Raw genomic sequence first — 20454 nt, 5'->3', positions numbered from 1 at the left:
AGTCTTGAAAGCAGGAAGGAGAAACTTAATTCAAGGTGGAGTCAAGGTGCTAATCTCCCCTCGGAAGGAGGGAATTGCCAGATTAAACAAAGATAATTGAGACTGATTAGTTAATTATACAAATATAACCAAAATAGAAGTGGTGTATTTGTAGTGAATAAAAGAACAAGCTATGTTAAAATGAGTAAGAATAATTTCTTGGGCAAGAAAAAATTAATTCTTAGAGGTAAGAGATCAAGAAAGAGTTTGTAAGGTACCTGATTGTTTTTCCAATATTAAAAAATATTGGAGACTAATGATGCTTCACTGAATGAAAATTACCATCATATGTTCTATTGTTAACATACAGATTAATGCCAGATCTTGGAAGATAGAGTTTTATCAAATAAATCTAACGTTAAAAAAACACAAAAATTTTAAAAACTTTACATTCCTAGGAAAAGTGCTTTCTATCAGTGAGTGTTGTCTGTCTTTCCTTGTTGGGATACAGTCCTAGGGTTCTAACACATCTTCATACAGACGCATAAGCCGTAGACAGGAACGTGGAAGCCATTTCATAGATTCCCGTCACTTCCTAGTTCAATCACAGCACAGAGACCAGACCAAAGAGAAGACACCTGTTTCTTATTATTTGTAAATATGGCCAAAAAGGAGCTTCCATAGCTCCCTCTAAAGCCCTTGTCAATTCACACACACACACACAAATGTAGCTTTTTAGCCCATATTTTAGGTTTTTAGATACAGCAATTCTCATAATACGTCGACAAGATCTGACTGTGAATCGTAGTCATGGGCGATAGGCTGCCCCTGAGGGTAAACTTTAGGGCCTATGATCACGTCATCCATTCAGTCCTTTATCTGGAAATACGGTTTTGTTTTAAAATCTAACCTCCTATGTTTGCCGTTTTTTAAGTAAGGTACTCCGTCTAGCCCCACAGCGTACGCCACATTTAAGAAGCCCTGTTCTGAGCAGAGTTGCTGGGTGAAAAGTTAAGTACTGCCTTTTCCCTCTGGGTCCCACCTTCCTCCTGAGAGGTCCTTACTGGCATTTAGATTTTCCCCACTTTTCATGAGTTCATGAAGTCCTCACTTTGCCTAAGAAAAGCCTTTCTTAGGAAAAAACACTCATTATCTACCTCAAACCCACAAAAAAGATTTCCCACCTTCACTCAACTTCCCATGCACCCTGGAGCAACCTACATTTAAAATGAATTATTTTCACAAACTGAAAAAAGGCAGGAAACAGATTTTTAAGAAGATAAGCTTTCTACTCTGTGCTTTGAAAAAAGATTACATTTCCTATCTATGTGATAGTATATTTTGATTCTGACAATTTAAGTTATGTTAGAGGTATGTGGGGCTCTAAAACGGGTATGTTTTCCTGCTGACTCTGAAAGCAGAAGTGAATCAAAAGACTATCAGGACTTAAAACATCCACTGGAAACCCACCGTAAGAACTGTTTTTATTACGCAGAGTATCAGTCCGATGGAACGGAAACGGTTTTACAACCTTTAAAGCCTATCATTCAAATTACTGTCTCTCATTAGGTCTCATGCTTCATTGTCTTCTAAGAAACATGGATGGATGATTTGACTGCACACATATAAAATTGTTAATTCATGTTCCTATCCTCTTCTAATCTTTTTTTTTTTTTTTTTTTTACAAATGGAGCAAAGCAACAATAATGCCATTAGGTAAACACATGTCATAAATCTTAATACTTGATACGGTGGGCATTATTTTATAATCCAGAGGTTAATCTTGGTAAAATAAAACTTCTGATAAATGAATAAGACGCCCAAGTCTTCTCTTTTGAATAATTATTTCATATACCCTTAAAGATTTGAATAAAAAAGTCATAAAACTTTTGATATATGTCAAGGGACAATTGAAATGCGGTTATTGAAATGCAATGTATAATTGAAGCCTATACAACTGTGGCAAATGAAGTGTTTAAAGTTTTAAAATATTTATTAATAGAACAACGTATATTTAAAAGTATGTTTCCACTAATCTGCTTTGCAAAGGTCCCTTCATTTTATTAAAACCCAGGCATTTCCACAGCAAAGCAATTTTTTTATGAACCCATGTAGTGAGCTAACAAATATTTTCTGCAACGAGAAGTTTATATTCCACTGGAAGCGGTCCACACGGAAAACATGCGATGCTTTGTCGGGTTGTGGAAGAAACGAGAGTTAAATTCAACTTCAAACAAGAAGCACTGCCGTCAACATACCTTGTCCTTGGGTCACTCCGTAAAACTCCGCCGCTATCCTCGCCGCCTCTTTGCGGTTGCCCTTGACAATGTAGAAATGACTGAGGATGGCCAGGCTGATTTTCACAAACAGCTTGAAACAGAACAGGGAAAGTATCGTGAAGTAGACATTGGATAACTGTTGAGCAAATGGTCGGCTTTCTTCTAACACCGACATGGCTGCACAGGAATCTGCCGCCGCGGCAGTGAGAGCCAAGTCCCAAAAGTGCCTGGCTCTCGTCCGGGATGCTCCTGAACAGCTGGTGCTGCGGAAAGAAAATATCAGCTGGTCACGATGCCGCCAGCTCCAAATATTTATACTGCCCGAGCGAGCTCCCTGCGGGCTCCGATTGGTCCGAGCGTGTTCCTGGGAGGCAACTGCATGCGCACGTGCCCGCTTGCAAGACTCCTGACTTTCCATTCTCAAAATAAACAGGCACCCGCCTCTCCGCCCTGAATTCCAGATTCCGGGTATTGAAGTTTATATACAGGTTAGTTCCTTAAAAAAAAAAAACAAAAAACAAAAAACAAAAAAAAGCCTAGTATGTAATTAGCATGGGGCTCCTGTTGCTCATGTCAATGACATGCCTAATAGCAAGGTAAGACGAGGCCCATCAGTTCAGGTCTTTGCAATGGTCCTATTTCTAGATCATGAACTAAATCCCCAAACTGCCCACGACGTGATGATCCTAAGGACAAGTCACCAAATTAGTCAATTATGTAGCTTTGACTGTTGTCAGAAAAAAGTTTCTTATATGTGGATTGACAGGAAAGCCATAGAATAACAGCTTTAGTCTGTTCATTCATGCAGTGAAAACTTTTTTTTTTAGATTTTATTTTACTTTTAGAGAGAGAGGACAGGAGGGAGAGAAACATCCATCAGTTGCCTCTCGCATGTCCCCTACTGGGGACCTGGCCCACAACCCAGGCCTGTGTCCTGACTGGGAACCGAACCAGTCACCTTTCAGTTCACAGGTTGGCGCTCAATCCACTGAGCCACACCAGCCAGGGCTCCAGTAAAAACTTTTTGAACACCTGCTATGCGTAAAACATTTTGCTGAGAAAAAATAATATCCTTGCCATGAGGATCTCATAGCTTACAAGAAGAAACAGACAAGACATCAGACAAATCCAGGTGAGGACAGGGTATGGTAGGAGCACAAAGAGGAATGGCCTAATCCTGGGAAGAGTCAGAGAAGGCTTCCTGGAGGAGGTGGCAACTATAGAGAATACCAAGTAAACGTAAGTGTTTCATCTAGACTTTCCAAAACCAAGCAAAACAATGTACTTTTTAGGCCTATAATTTTGTTAACCCTAACTGGATGTATTTTATGAATAAAATGCAAATGTCTATCAGGGCATCCTTAGAGAAGCCAGGTTTTTAAGAGAGAAATAGAGTAAATTATTAAGAACAACAATGTAGAGTGGCACTATTTTGTACATAAGCCAAAAATAATATGACAAAATATAAAATGGCATGGTATAGAGGGAGTTAATTTATACATTTAAATAACCAAATTTGGGGCCTGTTAATTTTTGTATTGTTTACCAATTTATACTGAGAAGCCCCAGTATAACACATAATAATAATTTTAAAAAAAGATAAGAGAATAGAAATGGCTCTTCTTGGAATAAAGCAGCATATGAATGATTGGTCATATTGGCAAGTGATGGGCGCTTATCTGCCTGAGTGTGTGCTTTTTAAGTAGAAGACACTCCTAAGGCTAAGGAGGCATTGCTGCAGAACAAATGTGTCAAATAATGCAGGCTTCTTCCTCCTTCAGCGACCGAGGGGCACTCAGAAAAATAAATTAGGTCAGTGCGTGAGAAAGAAATCTCTGAGCTCTTTACGGCCGTGGCCGGCCGGCGAGGGGGTTTCTACAGGCGGGGGACTTGCCTGAGTGGCCACTCTTGGACCCAGTGGCCATTGCCCATGTGTTGTGTGAGTCAATGAAACTGACTTCAAAGTACCAAAGATAAAGTCACTAAATGTTCCCCTGGCAGCCGTGGTGAGAGCGCGCCAGCCAGGCTTCCCCCGGCGGCGGCGCGGACACAGGAGGGGCGCGGCCCGGACAGCTGGTCATCACTGTGCTCGGAGCCAGGGGGCTCGCGGCTTCCACGGCCGCGCCCCGCAGTTCCCAGCAGCGCTGCCTCCGAGCCCGTCTAACGTTTCCGCCCTCCCCTTGCCCGCAAGTGCTGTCGCAGTGCCCTCCGCGTCGCCGCGCCGCGGCCTGGACTCTTAGGGGCTGAGGGACATGTTTACTTCAATGGGGCCGCCCTCGCTGGGCTCTACGGTTAAGTCCCTATAGTTTTACTGCTAGGAAAATACGACAATATTTAGGACTTTATGCCAACATGCCGGGTTGCATTTTGATGAGTTCCTATATCCCCACCTCTGTTTTCTGTGTTCTTATATACGCTCCTTCGGCAATGTTTACCATCTCTAACTCTATCAATCAAAGAAAATTAAAACTAAATAACTCACAGTAAGGTGAACTCCTCAAACATAAACTAGATGCTATATTTTTCACATTAGAGACCCCTCCAAATGACACCATAAATAACTTTATCAATATTTAAAAGAAACCTGAAACACACAGTGCCCCTATTTTCTCTGCATGAGCATTTTCTTAAAAACAAAACCTTGATTAGTAATTTAAGTTACTTAGTGAGATAATACTTTCGTCATTTCCATCGCTGACAGGACGGGGAGGGGGGATTTGGCTGCTAGTACATCTCAACTGTTCTGATCATGTTAGTTTCAATCCATCGGCCCATCAATCAAACCACAGTTGAGCTCAATAACTGTGTTCCTAGAGTGGGTGGTGTTCCTAGAATAGAAAAGAAGAAAGAAATCACTATTCAGAGTGTACTGTATGCTACATGTTTCACATAACTCTTCCCATCTACTATCCCGGTCTCGGAGAGGTATTATCTAATTTTAAAGTTGGAAGCTGGTTTCACGCAGCTCTAGTGGCCTAAGAAAATCCCTTATGAACAATAGTGCTATTTCAACATAGTTCTGACCCTAAAGTAAATGCTCAGATTTACTGCCCGTGTTTTCTACTTTTAAGCACTTCCAAGCTGAATGAGCAAATGTGATTTGTGCATAGAGAATGAGACCATTGCCCAGATATATTCTCTTGCTCTCTCACACACACACACACACACACACACACACACCCCTGCTAAGGGGGTCAGTCTGAGCTTGCATTTAATCAGACACTTAAATTAGTCCCTAAATGAGTAGGGCAGGCGATATGCGATGATTCCAGGAGATGGAATCTTGTGTGCTCAAGACCGTGTGTGTCATGGAGCTTATATTCTTGGGGAGCAGCCAGATAATAATAATGTAAAAGATAAATAAAGACTGTGATGAGTGCAGTGTGGGAAATTACTGCTGCGTTGTGCAAAGAATAGCAGCGATGACCCACAGTTAGGGCAGTGAGGAGACAGCTTTTGGAGAAAGCGGCAGGTAAGCAGAGACTGAAGAATGAGCGAGCCGGCCACTTGAAGAGCAGTGTATGGGGGGAGAGGATTGGGGGGGCGGGGGCCGACGGTGCAGGGTGGTGGCAGGAAGGATTGTGGTTTCCGAGGACCTGACAGAGGCAGTGGGGGGGGGGGGGCCTGAGTGAGGGATGGACGTGCGGCGGGAGAATACGGCCCCGCAGGCGTGGGCGGAGAGCATTGTTTCAGGGCCCCGGATGGCAGGTCCTGACACCTGCCACCCAGATCCCTGTCCCGGCAGAAGCATTTCTCCTCCCAGCTGGCGGCACTGCCTGCTGGCTGCTCTCTGCCATCAGCCGTCTTGGGGACCGCCTGTGATGGGACGCCCTGCTAACCCTCCCCAGTGCTCGCTCTGACCCAGACAGAGCTTTCTCCTTGACGGATCCAGAGCAGAACGCAGCCTGACAATAACCGCGTGGAATTTTACGCTAAGCAATGGAAGGCGATGGAAAGGCATTAATAAAAGCAAGAGAAGGCCATTTTCGTGGGCGTGTGTAGAATCACAAGCAGGCAGGGGCGGGGCCGAGGGCCCGTGAGGATGGCAGGGGCTGGGGTAGTGGAAGTAAAAGTGGAGAAAAGTGAGCCAGGGAGCGATACATTTAGGGGCAGGATGAATCGAATTTGTCAATTCACAGGATGGTGAACGAAAGGACAGGATCAAATCATAACACCAAAACCACGGCACAGAGGAATGCTGGATGTGCAACAGCACCAAATTCAGGGCAGCAGATTTCACCGCAGCTATCTGAAGCTTGGATTAACTGCACACAAGAGAGCACGGAGACAAGACTCCAGCGCTAAGTATCTTGTGAAATGTTTTTGGGCTTCGTTTTAGAAAACTGTCCCCAAAGAAATATGCAATCAGTATAAAGTTAAAAACATAGCTGCAGAAGATTATGAGCCCCGTATGCTAGTTCTGCATATTACATGGTGCTTGCCTAATAAATTATTGGCAATTAGCTGCCATCCGGCACTTTGTCGCTAAGATGAGCTTAAACACTGTAAACTAAATTACCAGACAGTGAGAATGCGTGGTGGTTCATGTTCGTTATAACGTGCCAGCATAGGCTTAGCGGTCAATAATGGCGTGACACTGCACAAAATAGGTAAGTCTAATGACACACAACACCATTTTTTAAATAGGCATTACACAAGGTCAGCATTTGTGAATGGCAGGAATAAAAGAAAGAAATTACATGACATGGAATTGTTGGGGTAGAGGCTACCCCATCTGACTTCAGACCAGAGCTGCTTCTATGGTGACCTAGAAGGCCCTGCTGCCACCAGTGACCGCTGAGACCACACTGCCTCTGCTGTGAGTCTAGAAGCTGTTTCACTCACTCTCAAACTCAGAGACACCCATGCCTGCAAATATGAATGTCAGGTCCCTGTTTCCTCATGCAGCCAGTCAAATCAAAGGTTCATTAAGCTATACCTGATTGGTGAAATCGAAGTCACATGTCTGTACCCTGGCAGCAAGGAGTTCTGGGAAATGTAGTTTTCAGGTGCTGCACTGGGGCAACAGCATGCATAGTGTGGAGAGCTACTGCCACGGGGAGAAAGCACTGAAGACTTGGGGTGGTGGACACGCAGCACGATGAGCAGATGATGTGCTGTGGAACTGTGCCCCTGAAACCTGCGCAATTTTGTTAACCAGTGTCACCCCGTACACGCAATAAAAAGAAAAAAATATATTTAGGAACACAGGAATGGCCGACGTCCCCTGTAATTAACATCCAAAAGTCTTCACTGAAGCTCAGTTGGTCCCATCATCAAGGTGCTCAGCCACTGAACAGCGACCACTGACGTAATAAGCAAATGTACGAACCTAAGACTTGAGGGTACTTGATTTGAAATACTCTTTATGAATAATGATGCCTTGTGAATCTATACTAATGTCTTCAGGGATGGTTCAGCTGTTGACCTGCTGTTTGGCCAGGTCAGATATTGAAAAGGCTTTTTTCACTCAATCAAACTCTGATTGATTGTTCGAGTTCATTGGAGAGGGTTGCTGCTTAAGAGATTTGTTTCCAGTGCGTTAGATCGACACAGGACGGAGAGTCTAATGAGAAGCTTCTCTCTTAATTCCACAAGGTCTTCAAACGACGTCATCCTGGGTGAATCAGGCACAGTGAGGACTCTTCTCAGGTGCCAAGTCTGGGCCCCGCCCTGGGGTGCTGCATCTAGCAGGCTGGCCTTCGGGCTTTCTGCCCTCTTTGCCTCTGGAATTCACCTCCCTGCGTATGACTTTTCTGGAGGCCACTGGCCATGAGACATTCTTGCATCTTCCAAAGCAGCTTTAGGGAAGCTGCCTACAGCTGTTTCTGGTGGGAGGTTCTGTTTGGATCCTTTCAACAGGAATAGCGAATCTGCCTTCTATTGTGACAAGCAGATGCACACCCAACTCTCCTGGTACTTGAAGCCTGAAATGTTTCCAGGGGACCTCACGGCAGACTCTCCCTCTCTGTGCAGCACACACGTGCCTTTCTGTGTCTTGGGAGACAGGGCCTTTTGTCCGAAGGAGCTCTGAGGAAAGGGGGAAGTTCGAGTCCCCCCCAGGCCTGTGTCCTCTCCCCGCAGCAGAGCTCCCAGACGCCCTAGCAGGAGCCGCTCTGTGAGTGCGGGCGCTTGGTTTTGTTTCTGCGATTTGTGGCTTAAGGCCTCCCGCGCAGGCGCGGTCTGCTGGCCCCTGTGGCGCCTGGCTGGCCCTCGCTGTGCTGTGATTTCAGCGGCACCGTCTGCGCCCTCCTTACCGTCTATAAGCCACGACGATGGGCAGGATTCAAATGATTTCCCATGAAATTCTCAAGCTTCCACAAAATCAGGAGTTACGACTACCTGTGGTGCAATGTCACCTGACTGCAGATGGGCGTTTGTGAGCTTTGGGTCTCACGGGGCCCGGGCCCCTGCAACCAGCCTGGCTGGGGGGAGGGGAGGTGTCCGTCGGACATCGGAGAGCCCAGCCGGCAGGGCCCAGAAAGCTGTGTTTAATCAAATATCTCAGGTGAGTCCTTTGCAGCCAATTCACAAAGCAACACTTGGAAACCATTGTGCTAGAATATCTGGGCTCTGATTCTTTACAGGGGAGGGTGTAAGAAGATCTGGTCTAGCCCTTGGAGTGGATCTGTAATATATCCGATGTATGATTAAAATGGCATTTAACTACCTTACACGTGCAGTTGCTGTATAGGACCCAGTGATGATAAGATGAATACAGTTTATAATAAAATAGCCAGGTTGCATGCATCCTAATAAATCGCCACGTCACCGTCACGAATGGTTACGCCCTTCCCACTCTCTGATTCCACAGATTGTGACAGTACTCACTAGTGGTGTCATTGTTTGTATTGGATGAGTCTTTCAAATGTTACTGTGACTTGTGTCAAAGATGCTGTCTCCTTCCCGGTTCTCCTTGTATATAACACTGCCCCCCTCTCCCTTGATCATCATAAAGCAACTAACTCCTAGTCCAAGTTTTTGTTTTCTTCTAGAAACAGTGTCAACTGCAGTTTCCGATTTTGCACGTGAGGGTCGTTGATCTGGAGGAGGAGTGAGTGGGCGGGCTGCCTGGCGCGACTCTGCCGGAGGCCCTGAGCCCGGAGACGCCCTTGAAGGGCCACGCAGGGCGGAGCGCGAAAGCTGAGCCGGAGGGAAACCGGCAAAACAAAACCGTAACCGTGAGAACAGTAGAGAACATTTAGCAAATTGAGAATATAGAGAAATATCTCTACATCACATAAGATTTTGATATTCCAAGGGCCTTTCATTTATCGTGTTGAGGCCCTGAGCTGAAAATGTGGCTGGATTTGGGGGCAGGACCCATAAGGAGGGAACGAAGGTTAAGTGAGGTCATGGGGGTGAGGCCTTCACCCACAGGACTGGCATCCTTAGAAGAGGAGGAGGAGACCTGAGTTTTCTCCCTCTCCCCTCCCCCTCCCTTCCACCTCCCTCTGCCCCTCCCCCCCTCCTCACAGGGGAAGGCCAGGGAAGGCAAGGCCATGTGAGGAGGCAGCAAAAAGGCACCATCTATAATGAGCCAGGAAGAGAGGCCTCCCTGCAAACCAGCACTGATGGAACCTTGACCTTAGGCTTGCAGCCTCCGGAACTGAGACAAAATACATCTGCTGTTTAAGCCCCCGCAGTATTTGTTACGGGGCCCGAGGGGCCTGGTACAGGCCCTATGAGGAAACAGCGTTAATGGCTCCGTTTTACAAAGAAGGAAAGAGGTCCCGGAAAGGTATAATAATTTGCCCAAGGCCAAAAAGCGGGCAGCAGCATCGTTTCCCACAGACTCGATGGCTACAAGATCAGTCACCGCACACTAGAGACGATTCGAAAACAAGTGCGGAAGAGAGAGCCTGTCCAAGGCAGAGATGCCGCTTGTAACAGCGCCGCGGGCTGGCTCCTGCAGCAGCTACGCCGCCCGCCGGATGAGAGATCCGGGCGGAGGGAAGCAGCCTGGCGGGGGCATCGCGTGGGGCAGGCGAGGCGGAAATGAGTTTTCATCTGTTCCTTGAGGCCGGACGACCTTGGGAGCCAACTCAGGGCGAACGTGCTCGCGGGGGCTAGAAAACAAGTCAGGGGGCAGCTGGGCGATCCGCTTCGAGGCCGCGGTGAGAGCTGGGCGTCTGGACTAAGACAAAACGAGGCGCAAGGCGGCCCTGCTGTCCAAGTTCCGCAACGCGGGCTGCGTTGGCGGCCGCGTCTTAGGGCGTGTTACCCGCACCAGGGAGGGCACGTCTGCGTGGAAAAGACGCTGCGACTGCGGTTTCCCCAGGAGAGCGAGGTTCGAGTGGGACAGCTCTGGGGAAAGGCCCCCGCAACCTGAGCGCGGGCCCCCACTTCATTCACCGCCCTGCCTTTCCCTCCGCTCTGCGCACACGGAAAGTTGCGGTCACTGCGGGGCGGCGACTCAGCCACCTGCCCCCTTCTTCCTTCCCCTGCACCGGGACTTCGCCCTCCCTCCGCGCTGCTGCTCGGGAGCTCGCCCCGCACAGGCGGCCGGGCCAGGACGGGCTGGGGTGCTGGCGCTCACGGCCGGCCTGTCTGGGCCACGGCTCAGGGAGCCTTCGTGTGGAGCTGCCCAGGGCAGAGGACACCCCGGCTAGGGGTGGGGACAAAATAAAAACGCGCGTCTCCTCGTTTGAGCGCCCCGGGGAGGGAGACGGCTGAGGGCGGAGCTGGTGCCATAGGTGTCCGGCCCCAGGGGTCCACGTTGCCAGGCCGCCGTCACAGGAGGCCGCAGACCCCCGCGCAGCCATCACATTCACATTCCAGCAGCTGGGAGGAAGGAGGGACGCAGAGAGCCCTGACCGGCCCCGGCTGTCAACTCGGCCACACCCAGGTACCAGGAACGCGGGGCAAGGCCACCCTCGCTCCAGGCGGCTACCTGCTCTGCTCTAAGGTGAGGGCGTGGCGTGTTCGTGGACAAGTAGCAGGCTTCCTGCCACCCCGCTCCATTAGACCATTAGACGGAAGGCTAGGACTACGTCTCTAAGCTTCTTCCTCTTTCCCTGTCACGCGGGATGCTAATGAGAGTGCAAGGGGTCCTAGATAGGACCATCTTAGAGCCAGAGAGAAATAAATCCCCCCTTGTTTGCAACATCTTAGAACCGTGAAAAGGCCCAGGCTTCCAGCTCCCTGATTCGTCGTCACAGAATTCCCTCGTGGCCCCGAGCCACTCAGTCTGCCATCATTGCTCTCAACGTCTTCTGGTCCTTCCCAGCACTTCTTGCGATTTCAGACTATTTGCCACTTCTTTCAAGTCTGCCTTCTCCCCTCAGCTGGGAGCCGGATCTTTGCGGGGAGGCGTCGTTCAGGGCTGTAGACCTAGTCAGTGAAATGCAATGGCCCCACAATGCTTGGCGCCCGGTCAGCTTGGCAGCAAATGGCAGCTCTCAGGAAAAAGACGCTGACCAAGAGGCTCCACTGTTCAAAGAGATCACGTCTCCGAAAGAGAGCTGGGGACCCATGAAGGAGGGGGGCAGGAAGGGCAGCCTGGGGTGTCACCTCCTCTCCTAGATGCTTTAGGCTTTTGTCATCCACTGCTCATTACTTCAGTGACATCGGATGTCTGGTTTCGAGCTCTGGCCCAGTGAGAATGTTGGGTCACTTACAGCTGTCGCTTTGTCTGCAAAGGAGCCAGGCAGGCTGCGGTCACGATGCCGCACAGCTGCTGCGGGTTCCCTGAGGCGTCACAGGGGCGCCTGGGGCATGAACAGGTTCCGGCACCTTACAACGTTGCAGAAGTGTCCTCCCAAAACCCCGCAGACCCAGGCCGGACTTCTAGCCACAGACGGCAGCCCTACGGCCCCTCCAGCTTCCACTCACACGCCGTCCCCCGCAAAGGGTACGCACGTCTCTAGCCAAGTTCTCTTTTTCCTGCTCATCCCCTGTCCCCTCACTGCCCTGCCCCCCAACATTTTGTCATTCATTTACTTCCAGTAATAGAAAACAATTTAAATAATTCCCCGAATAGATTTATATCTACAGGTGACCTTTAAGTCTTTCACCTTCCACTCTGACATGTTCTCAAGGCTTTTTTGTGTCTCATACTCTCAGGCAGTTTTGTTTGTTTGTTTGTTTTTTAAATATAACTGGCATTAATTTTTACATGAGAATGCTCTGTTCTATCTAAATGTGATTATTACGTAAAAGCTTGGGAAGAAAAGTATAACCATGACATTGATAGCTTGTGCCTTCACTTTCAAAATATTCGTGTGGCTGAAACTGACTTAGCGATAACGATAGTCAAAGCTTTGGCATTTCGAGTGCCCCCCACTATGCCAGGTGTTAGGAGAGGCAGTTTACAGAACGCGGGAGCAAAATGCCTTCGGTCTGCGGGAAACAACCTGTACTGCAGGCTGCTCTGTGGTCTAAGGAATGAGTGGTTGGAGCGTTGCAGTAAGAGGGAATTATTGAAGTTTGAAATTTTTAAAATTATCATTTGCATTTAGCTAGCACTCATCAACTGAATATAGGGTAGCTTAAACGTTATACACAGAAATGGAAAAGAAATTTAAAACCGTGAGGAAGTCCACAGAATTGGAGAGTTAAAAACAACTTACTTTTTATTTGTGTAAGGGTATTTTTTTAGATTTGTAATTTTCCTTCTATCAAAAAGAGTGTTTGGAGACTTGACCCATTCCTTCACATCATCATGGACGTTTTGTTTTTAAACAGAAATAAAAGCAGGCCTTTAATGGCTGTCTCCGCGCTCTGCCGGTCTTCCCCCTCCAGCAGCTCCTTATAGCTATGACACATGACCCCCTACTCGCTCCTCCCCTCACCCCGATCTGCAGAGCAAGCCTGTAGCTGTTAGGTCAATCCTGAGTGCAGTGAGGAAGGTTACTAACAGCACCAATATGCCTGTGCCCTGGAATTCAGCATATTTAATCAAAGATCCCTAATTGCGACCTGGGAGCACCATTAGTGACTTCTGAGTAGCCATGTGGGCCCCCAAGTTGAAATGTTCCCACCCCATTCTCATCCACACCTTAGATAGGACTTCAAGCCTGCCATGGTCCCCACCTCGGCAGAGTTCAGCCGGATCATCCGCCATAGCACCCGGGAGTCTTGCCTTGAATGCCAGCGGATCACCTTGTAGTTGCCTGGATGCACTTTGCTGAATTACCAGTTCCCTGCCAAAGCCTGAGTAGCGCCTCTATTATAAGTTCCCCAACATGAGTTTCTTCTCTTGTAATTAGGAAATCAAGCCCAATGAGCACATGCAATATATTGATGTGATGTGGTTAGAAAACCCAACAGTAGAGGAAAAAAATCTGCCAAGAATTATTTCTGTAAGAATTAACGTAAAAGGTCAAAAACATTCCAGATCTCTATCACCTACATGTTTTATTACAGCAATTTTCTCCCTATACATTTAAATAACTTTTAGAAGATGCTACATACACAAGAAATAATTCCTTTCTTAAAAAACACTCCTGTAGACTAGGGAGCAGAATTTGAGGCTCACTCTAAGCTGCACGTGCTCCTCTGCGTCCACATCTGCACCCAAAGGCTCCGTGGAGACAGAAAGGGGAGGAATGCAGCCTGCAGACTGACCTGCTTTTCCTTTATCTTTGTTTGAGAGAAGACAGAAGACATGGTCTATCACTGCTTTCTCTAGGGACCTTTCTGTCAAGAATCACTGGGTGTTATGAATCACTTGGGATCTCCCCCAGGAAACTTACTACAAAGATTACCAACTGCTAACTATGGTCATTTGGAGAGAACCGTGCCTTCTGCCAATGAACAATGTAAATGCAGAAAGACACCTGCCGGGTTCACGAACAACTCAGATATCAGTCGCTGGCTGTTGCTGACGCACGACAGAATCCTCCTGGGGGACTGGGGCTTGCCAGCCTTTATGGTAGTCAGTGAGCCGGGCAAGACTGTTGTCTTGGCTTCCGTGACAGATCTTAGGCCAAGTCACAATCCCTTGCTTCCCCACCTGCTCCTAGGATGTCATATACTTATCACTGACTGCTGCAGTGTGACACATGGTTAAGCCACAGAAGCAGAATCTGTGCCCCAGGAGTTTGTTTTAGGAGTATATTCAAATGACCTGATGAGTTCTTTGAACTTCCTTCCAATATAAGGATTCTGAGAAGCATAAAAGTGCAAAAAAAGTGAACATATTTCAGCATCCAGAAGCTAAAATCTAAAATTAACCTGAACCATTTCTTTTTTCTTTAGGCCTTTCAAAGTTAGGATATAAAGAATTCAGATGTTTCTTCTTTTGTTGCATGTGGGTTTTTAACTTCTCAGTTATTCCCAGTAGTTTAAAAAATTCTCAGTAAAAAGTAGTAACGGTAGGTATTGGAGTGTTCTAACCTTCTATGTCATATATTGATTTTTCCTTTTCGGCTTTACATAAATAAACAAGGCGTAGGAGAGTGTAATAGGGCCACGCAGAGAAATCATGGGCTGGGCCGAAATCATGGGCTCTGCCTGACAGGGAGGTCAGAGGGGCTGGCCGGCCACCGCGGCTCGGCGAGAATGAACAGGCCGGGAAAGCGCCTCCCGTCCCAATGCTAACGCAAGGTCAGGAACCTAGTGCACTGTGTCCGCAGGAGTTACCGTGACAAGCTGGGAACAGGGAGGGGAAGGCAAGTTCTCTGAAGGCCGGGCAGAATACATGCCAGGGGCAATGGGGTAAGACAGGGCGGCAAGCGCCTGAGCAGGACCAAGTGCATTCGCGGCGGCGTAGGATAAAAACCACTCCTCCTCCCCTCGCAGGACAGAAGAGCTAGGTTCCCCTGGGTGTTGGCAGAAATCCTCCAGGACATCCTCCACATGAAACTTAGGAAACGGGAGAGAGTCCTTGTGTCGGGGTCCTACGGCCACCTCAGTTCGCTGATTCCCGGGGACTCACAGGGCTCGATCGACCGTGATTCAGTCAGTTTGTTACTGGGAAAGGATTACAGAACACAGTCAGCAAAGGGAAAATGCGCATGGGGAGAAGTCTGGGGTGGGGGGAGCCAACTACAGCTCCCGAGGCCACTGTCCCAGGGGAGTCGCACAGGACGTGCGGACGCCCCCGGCAGTGGACTGAGAAAACACGGGCAGCGCTGCCAGCCAGGGAAGCATCGCGGACCGAGTGCCTGGGCTTTCCCGTGGGGGTGGGGAAGGTCGTGGAAACACCCTCCGCCCAGCACGGGCTGAAATTCCAGACTCTCCGAAAGAAGGCAGGTGCCTGGTATAGGCCACATTGTTTCTACAAACGGGTTAGACGGCAGGGGCGTCCAACCTGCGGCCCGTGGGCCCCATACAGCCCAGGACGGCTGTGAACATGGCCCAGCACAAAAATCGTAAATTTACTTAAAACATGATGAGATTTCTTTTTGCGATTATGTGTCGCAATGTATTTAATGGGTGGCCCAAGACAACTCTTCTTCCAGTGTGGCCCAAAGATGCCAAAAGGTTGGACAGCCCTGGTTTAGGGGCAGTGGGCCACTTTTTATCATTTAGGGAGTTCTACATCAGTGCACGGCACTGTTTTCCAGATGCCGAAGGACAACCTTGTCAGCAGGCGCGTCTAAGGATAGAGGTCTCAGGCCCCCTAACGCTTCCACGCAGTTGCCATAATCACTTCTCCCTTTTATTTCCATTCTGGACAAGATGGCTTTGTATGTCAGTGGGTACCCAGAAACTTTCCTATAATAGAGAGAACTCACATGAGTAAAGGAGGTAATGAACTGCACCAGGCGTGGTCTCAATTTCTGGGTCTCACTCACCGTAGAGCGGTGGTGGTCTGCAGGTGTTGTACAGGGCGCTAGCCCAACTCCAAGTAGCATGTAATGGCCCAGAGGCTGAGAGCGCTTGCCTAGGCCTGTTTACAGCTGGGAGTGGCTTCCTTGGGATGAGCGTGCAGGACACGAATTTGAACTTGGGCTCCTCAGTGGCCAGATGTCCACCATAGAATGTTAAGAGAGATAGTTTCAACAGGGAGTTTCTGGGTGAGTCAGAGGAGGCTAGGAAGAGGGAGAAGTCCATTGGGTTCTCCCGCTAAGAGAATGCCACGGGCTTCCCGAGCCCCTCTCCCCTTCTTTAAAGGATGGTTGGCTACCTGCTATGAACAGAGAAGTGGGATAGTAACTGCCTAACTTATCCAAAGAATCCCAATAACTTTTGGATGTCTTTGTCTAGGTAATATGGAAGGGCTTCTTGTTTTTCATTTTCCTTGGGAGGGCGAGCTATAGGTCTCAGAAACCAACGGTCTCCGGTGTCATTTCAGATACGCCCCCCCAAGGACCCTCAGGGAGCTCATCCACCACGTGCACCGGGGGCAGGCAGCTGTGACCATGTGGGCCAACTTGTCATCCAGGTTAACAGTCAAGTGCATACAGGTGGGCTAAAGACAGTGCCTGGAGGCAATGAATGAGATCGCGGGGGACCGGTAGATGTGTCCGCTCCTTCCCTTCATCTGCTGTGCCGTGGCCTCCGTTCACGCCCATCGTCTCACATCTGACCTGGTCTACCAGTCGACGGTCTCATCCTTCGCTAAGAATTAGTTATGTACCTGGAGCCCATGTGGGCTTTATACTCGACTGGTCTAAAATCCTCAAACGTTGCTATTGTCTCCTGGATGATGTTCAGACTTACTAGCCTGGCATCAAGCCTTCTATAATTTGTTGGCCTACATATCCAATTTAGTTTTGTCCTTTTTACCATTTTATCAATTTACACTTTAAATCCTCATTCCTTGTGTATAATATGTATTTTTTTCATAAAAATTTCTTCAAAAATATCTTATCATATGGAGCCAGGGAATCTCAATTCAATTAAAAATTTTTTTTTTCATCCACTATGTGTATGGCTCTGGCCACTAAAAGAAATAGAAAACCATATGACCTTCCATGATGGATGCTATATCTCTTTCTGAAAAACATTTTCAACTGGAGTCCTTAATGTGTCAGACCTATAACATATTCCATTGCAGCAACTTCCTTAGGTAGCTCGGTGCTAACTCTCAGACATCCCTCACAAGAACTTTGGTTGCCACACTTGTCTCTTTAGGTCTGCCTCCCTTTTCTACCCCTTACCTGTCTATGAGGTCCGTCCTGGAAAAAGTCCAGCCATTGTTAATATAATGAGAACAGTTTGTGTGGCATTGATGTGACCTGGCAGCCAAGGGGAGTGGGACTGAAATGCACATGTGTGAACAATGACAACTTCACTGTAGTGGTCAGTGGGGGCGGTAGAGGCCATTGAGTGGGCATGTGCACTGTGTGCCATCACTTTGAAAATGAGCAAGTAGAGCAACCATTTTCTCTACATTTTGAATCTACGTCAAATTTGGCGTTAAGTTTAAATATTCCTCTGTAGAAACTATTCGGATGGTTCAGAAGCTGCAGCTGTGGGCAACTGGTGATTGGCAGCTTCATCACGACAACAAGCCCGCTCAGGCATGATGTCCCGTGCAGTGTTTTTTGGTGAAACATCAAATCACCCAGGTGACTCCGTCCCACTACAGCCCAGATTTGGTGCCCCATGACTTCTGGCTTTTCCCAAAACTAAAATCACTTTTGAAAGGGAAGAGATTTCCGACCTTTGAGATTCAAGAAAATAGCACAGGGCAGCTGATGGTGACTGGGAGAACTGTGTGAGGACCCCAGGTGCCTACATTGAAGGCGACTGAGACATCACTGTCCTACGTACAATGTTTCTTGTATCTTGTGTCTTCTTCAAAAAATGTCTGTTTTTCATAACATGGATGGATACTTTCTGGGCAGACTTTGTGTGTGCACACACCTTTTTTTAAAGCATTTCCTCATAAAATAATCTACTCTTCTTCCCTCTTCCTAAATGAGTGTTATAAAGAATAATTATTTGCAGGTAAGAAGACAGAAACTTAACCTTTGTTCTCAGTTCGTCCTCCTCTGCGGAAGTATAATAAGCATGTCTTCACCAGTTGACCACTTCCTATCTGCAAAAGGGTTGACAAAGTGCTCCCAAGGAGCCTCTCACCACCCCCATTAGGTTCTGAGTAGAAACTATCGAAGTGTAGAAGATGCTTAGTGAGAAAGTGCTGAACTTCCTTTTGAGGTCTACGGTATTACTTTAAATAAATAACAGCCTCGGTTTCTTCTGTACACTCTTGGTACTTGACAAGCTAGAATTTGGATCAAAAAGCATTAACAGTAAAAGAAGAATACTTTCTAATGCTAAAAACGACCATTCATAATGAAGAGAGAAAATTTACATAAATTTCATAATGCAGAAAATAGAAAGAGGAGAAAAGGACAAAAAACATTAATTTGGAGACTTTAACACATTGTTTTCGATCCAGCAAAATCAAGACAAGGAAAAATTAATAAAGATATAAGGTGGCTCTCACAGATACGTGTCGAACGAACTCTGTATACCATTAATAGAAAATACATCACCTTTACAAGTGCACACTGAATATTCACAAAAGTGATACTTTAGGCCACAAAGAAGATCTCAATAATCCAAAGAACAAAAATAATACAATCAGCATTCTCTGCCTACCTGAAATAAAATTATACATTAATTTAAAACAATCAAAATGAAATAGGTCCTTTCTCCTGGAAATTTAACACACGTACATAAAAACACACACAAACACACACACACAATTAAATTAGTTCTCAAAGAAGAAACACAAAATTTAAAAAAAGAATATAACAGAAGTTTTAGGATACAGGGAAAGCAGTTATCACAACAATAAAAATGAAAATACATCAATTCAATATCTAATTCCTAAAACCAGTAAGCCAAGGAAAAGTGACAAAGAATTGTGATAACATTAAACATTAATAAGAATGCAAAGAACAGTAGAATTAAGAAATGGGAACTACAGCTCTGTGAAAAAATCAACAAAGGTAAATACTAATCAATAAAGAAAAAAGGGCGAAAGCACAAATATCTGTAATTAGAATGAACAATTAATAGACATCAGACTAGAAGACCAGCATCTCATGGAACACCTGAGCCACAGGGTCGTGGCACCGCGTTTGACACCTGCCTGACGCCGCTTTGCCCACCTCGCCACAGATGGGACTTCTTCTTCCTCCGAAGTCCACAGCACTCCCGTGGTATTTGTTTCCATTCCAGATCTGTCTTTATTTTATGGACTCTACCAGATTATAAGTAAGCTTCATGAGGGTAGAAAGTGACTAGTATACATCTCTATCATTTGCAACCCAGGAGGCATCCGATAAACAGCTGCTTTATTGAATCAACTGTGGCTGCCTGGAAGATAAGATTTAAGTTTTAAACCCAGCTAAGGATCTGTCCTTTTTTCACTACTGGGCTCTACTCTAATTTGGCAGGGATGTTCCCTTATCAGGGCTCCACTCTCAAAGCTGCAGCTGGCACATGATAGGCACTCCCTGTATGGCTGTATGAAACTGAAAGATAATGAACAATGCAAAGCAGTTCAATGCAAAGGGCTCATCAATGCACGAGGGGAGTCAGCAGCCAGGTTCCAGGCCAGGCGTTCTTAACCTCTTCTGGTTTATTAACGCAAAATTTAAAAAAAATTAATTTGAGCAGATTACTGGACCCTCTGAGTTCCACTTTTATAATTACAAAAATCCCTAGCTGTGAAAGGAACAAAGGTGTGTGCTGACAGTCTATGTAAGGTCAGGGATTGACACAGTCTGAACCTGAAAGCGCCAAGGGCCCTTCTTCATCGACGCCTTGCTAATTTTAAATCCTTCCGCATTTTGCTGGACAGCCACCCTGGGGCCATTAGCCGCCTTTGATCTGAAGAACCCAGCGAGGTCTGTTAGAGGACCTACCAGTTAAATGCATACCGTGGAATCGATAGCATCAACCGTTAGCGTCAGAAACCGCTTCAGCGGCCGTTAGAAGGCAGCAGTCACAGGAAGCGGACAAGGTCGCACGTGGAAAGTGAACACGAGCGGCTTTGGGGAAGCGGCGGCCTCTTCCGCCCCTCCCCCCACCTTCCGAAGGGACTTCAGGTCCAGCTTGGGCCGATCCGACAGCGGGAAGACCCGGCGTGGGGTAGGGCGCTGCACGTGAGGACACACTCCAGGCTACCGCGCTTGGATGCTGGTTTTAAGTGCAAATTAATGAAACCCAGGTCGTCACCAGGCCAGGGTCCCAGACCACCTGACGGGAGCTCTGAGAACGGAGGGTGTACGAGCGGGAGCGGGGAGCAGAGGGCGGAGAGCAGGGGGCGGAGTTGGGGAGATCCAGG

General features: G+C 47.2%; 1 protein-coding gene across 1 annotated transcript in view; it reads right to left on the bottom strand.

The window, feature by feature from the left end:
- Positions 1 to 2479, bottom strand: part of ASB5 (ankyrin repeat and SOCS box containing 5) — a 41897-nt gene extending 39418 nt beyond the window's left edge. The window contains exon 1 of the mRNA XM_054566198.1: positions 2238 to 2479. Coding sequence (XP_054422173.1) covers positions 2238 to 2433 — 196 coding nt within the window. The 5' untranslated portion in view covers positions 2434 to 2479. The remainder of the gene's footprint in view (positions 1 to 2237) is intronic.
- Between the last annotated feature and the right edge of the window lie 17975 nt (positions 2480 to 20454).

The sequence above is a fragment of the Pteronotus mesoamericanus genome, unplaced genomic scaffold (genome assembly GCF_021234165.1).
Source record: "Pteronotus mesoamericanus isolate MK-2021 breed Mesoamerican mustached bat unplaced genomic scaffold, CSHL_Meso_final contig_169, whole genome shotgun sequence".
Lineage (NCBI taxonomy): Eukaryota > Metazoa > Chordata > Mammalia > Chiroptera > Mormoopidae > Pteronotus > Pteronotus mesoamericanus.
This window is presented reverse-complemented; position numbering and strand designations above follow the sequence as displayed.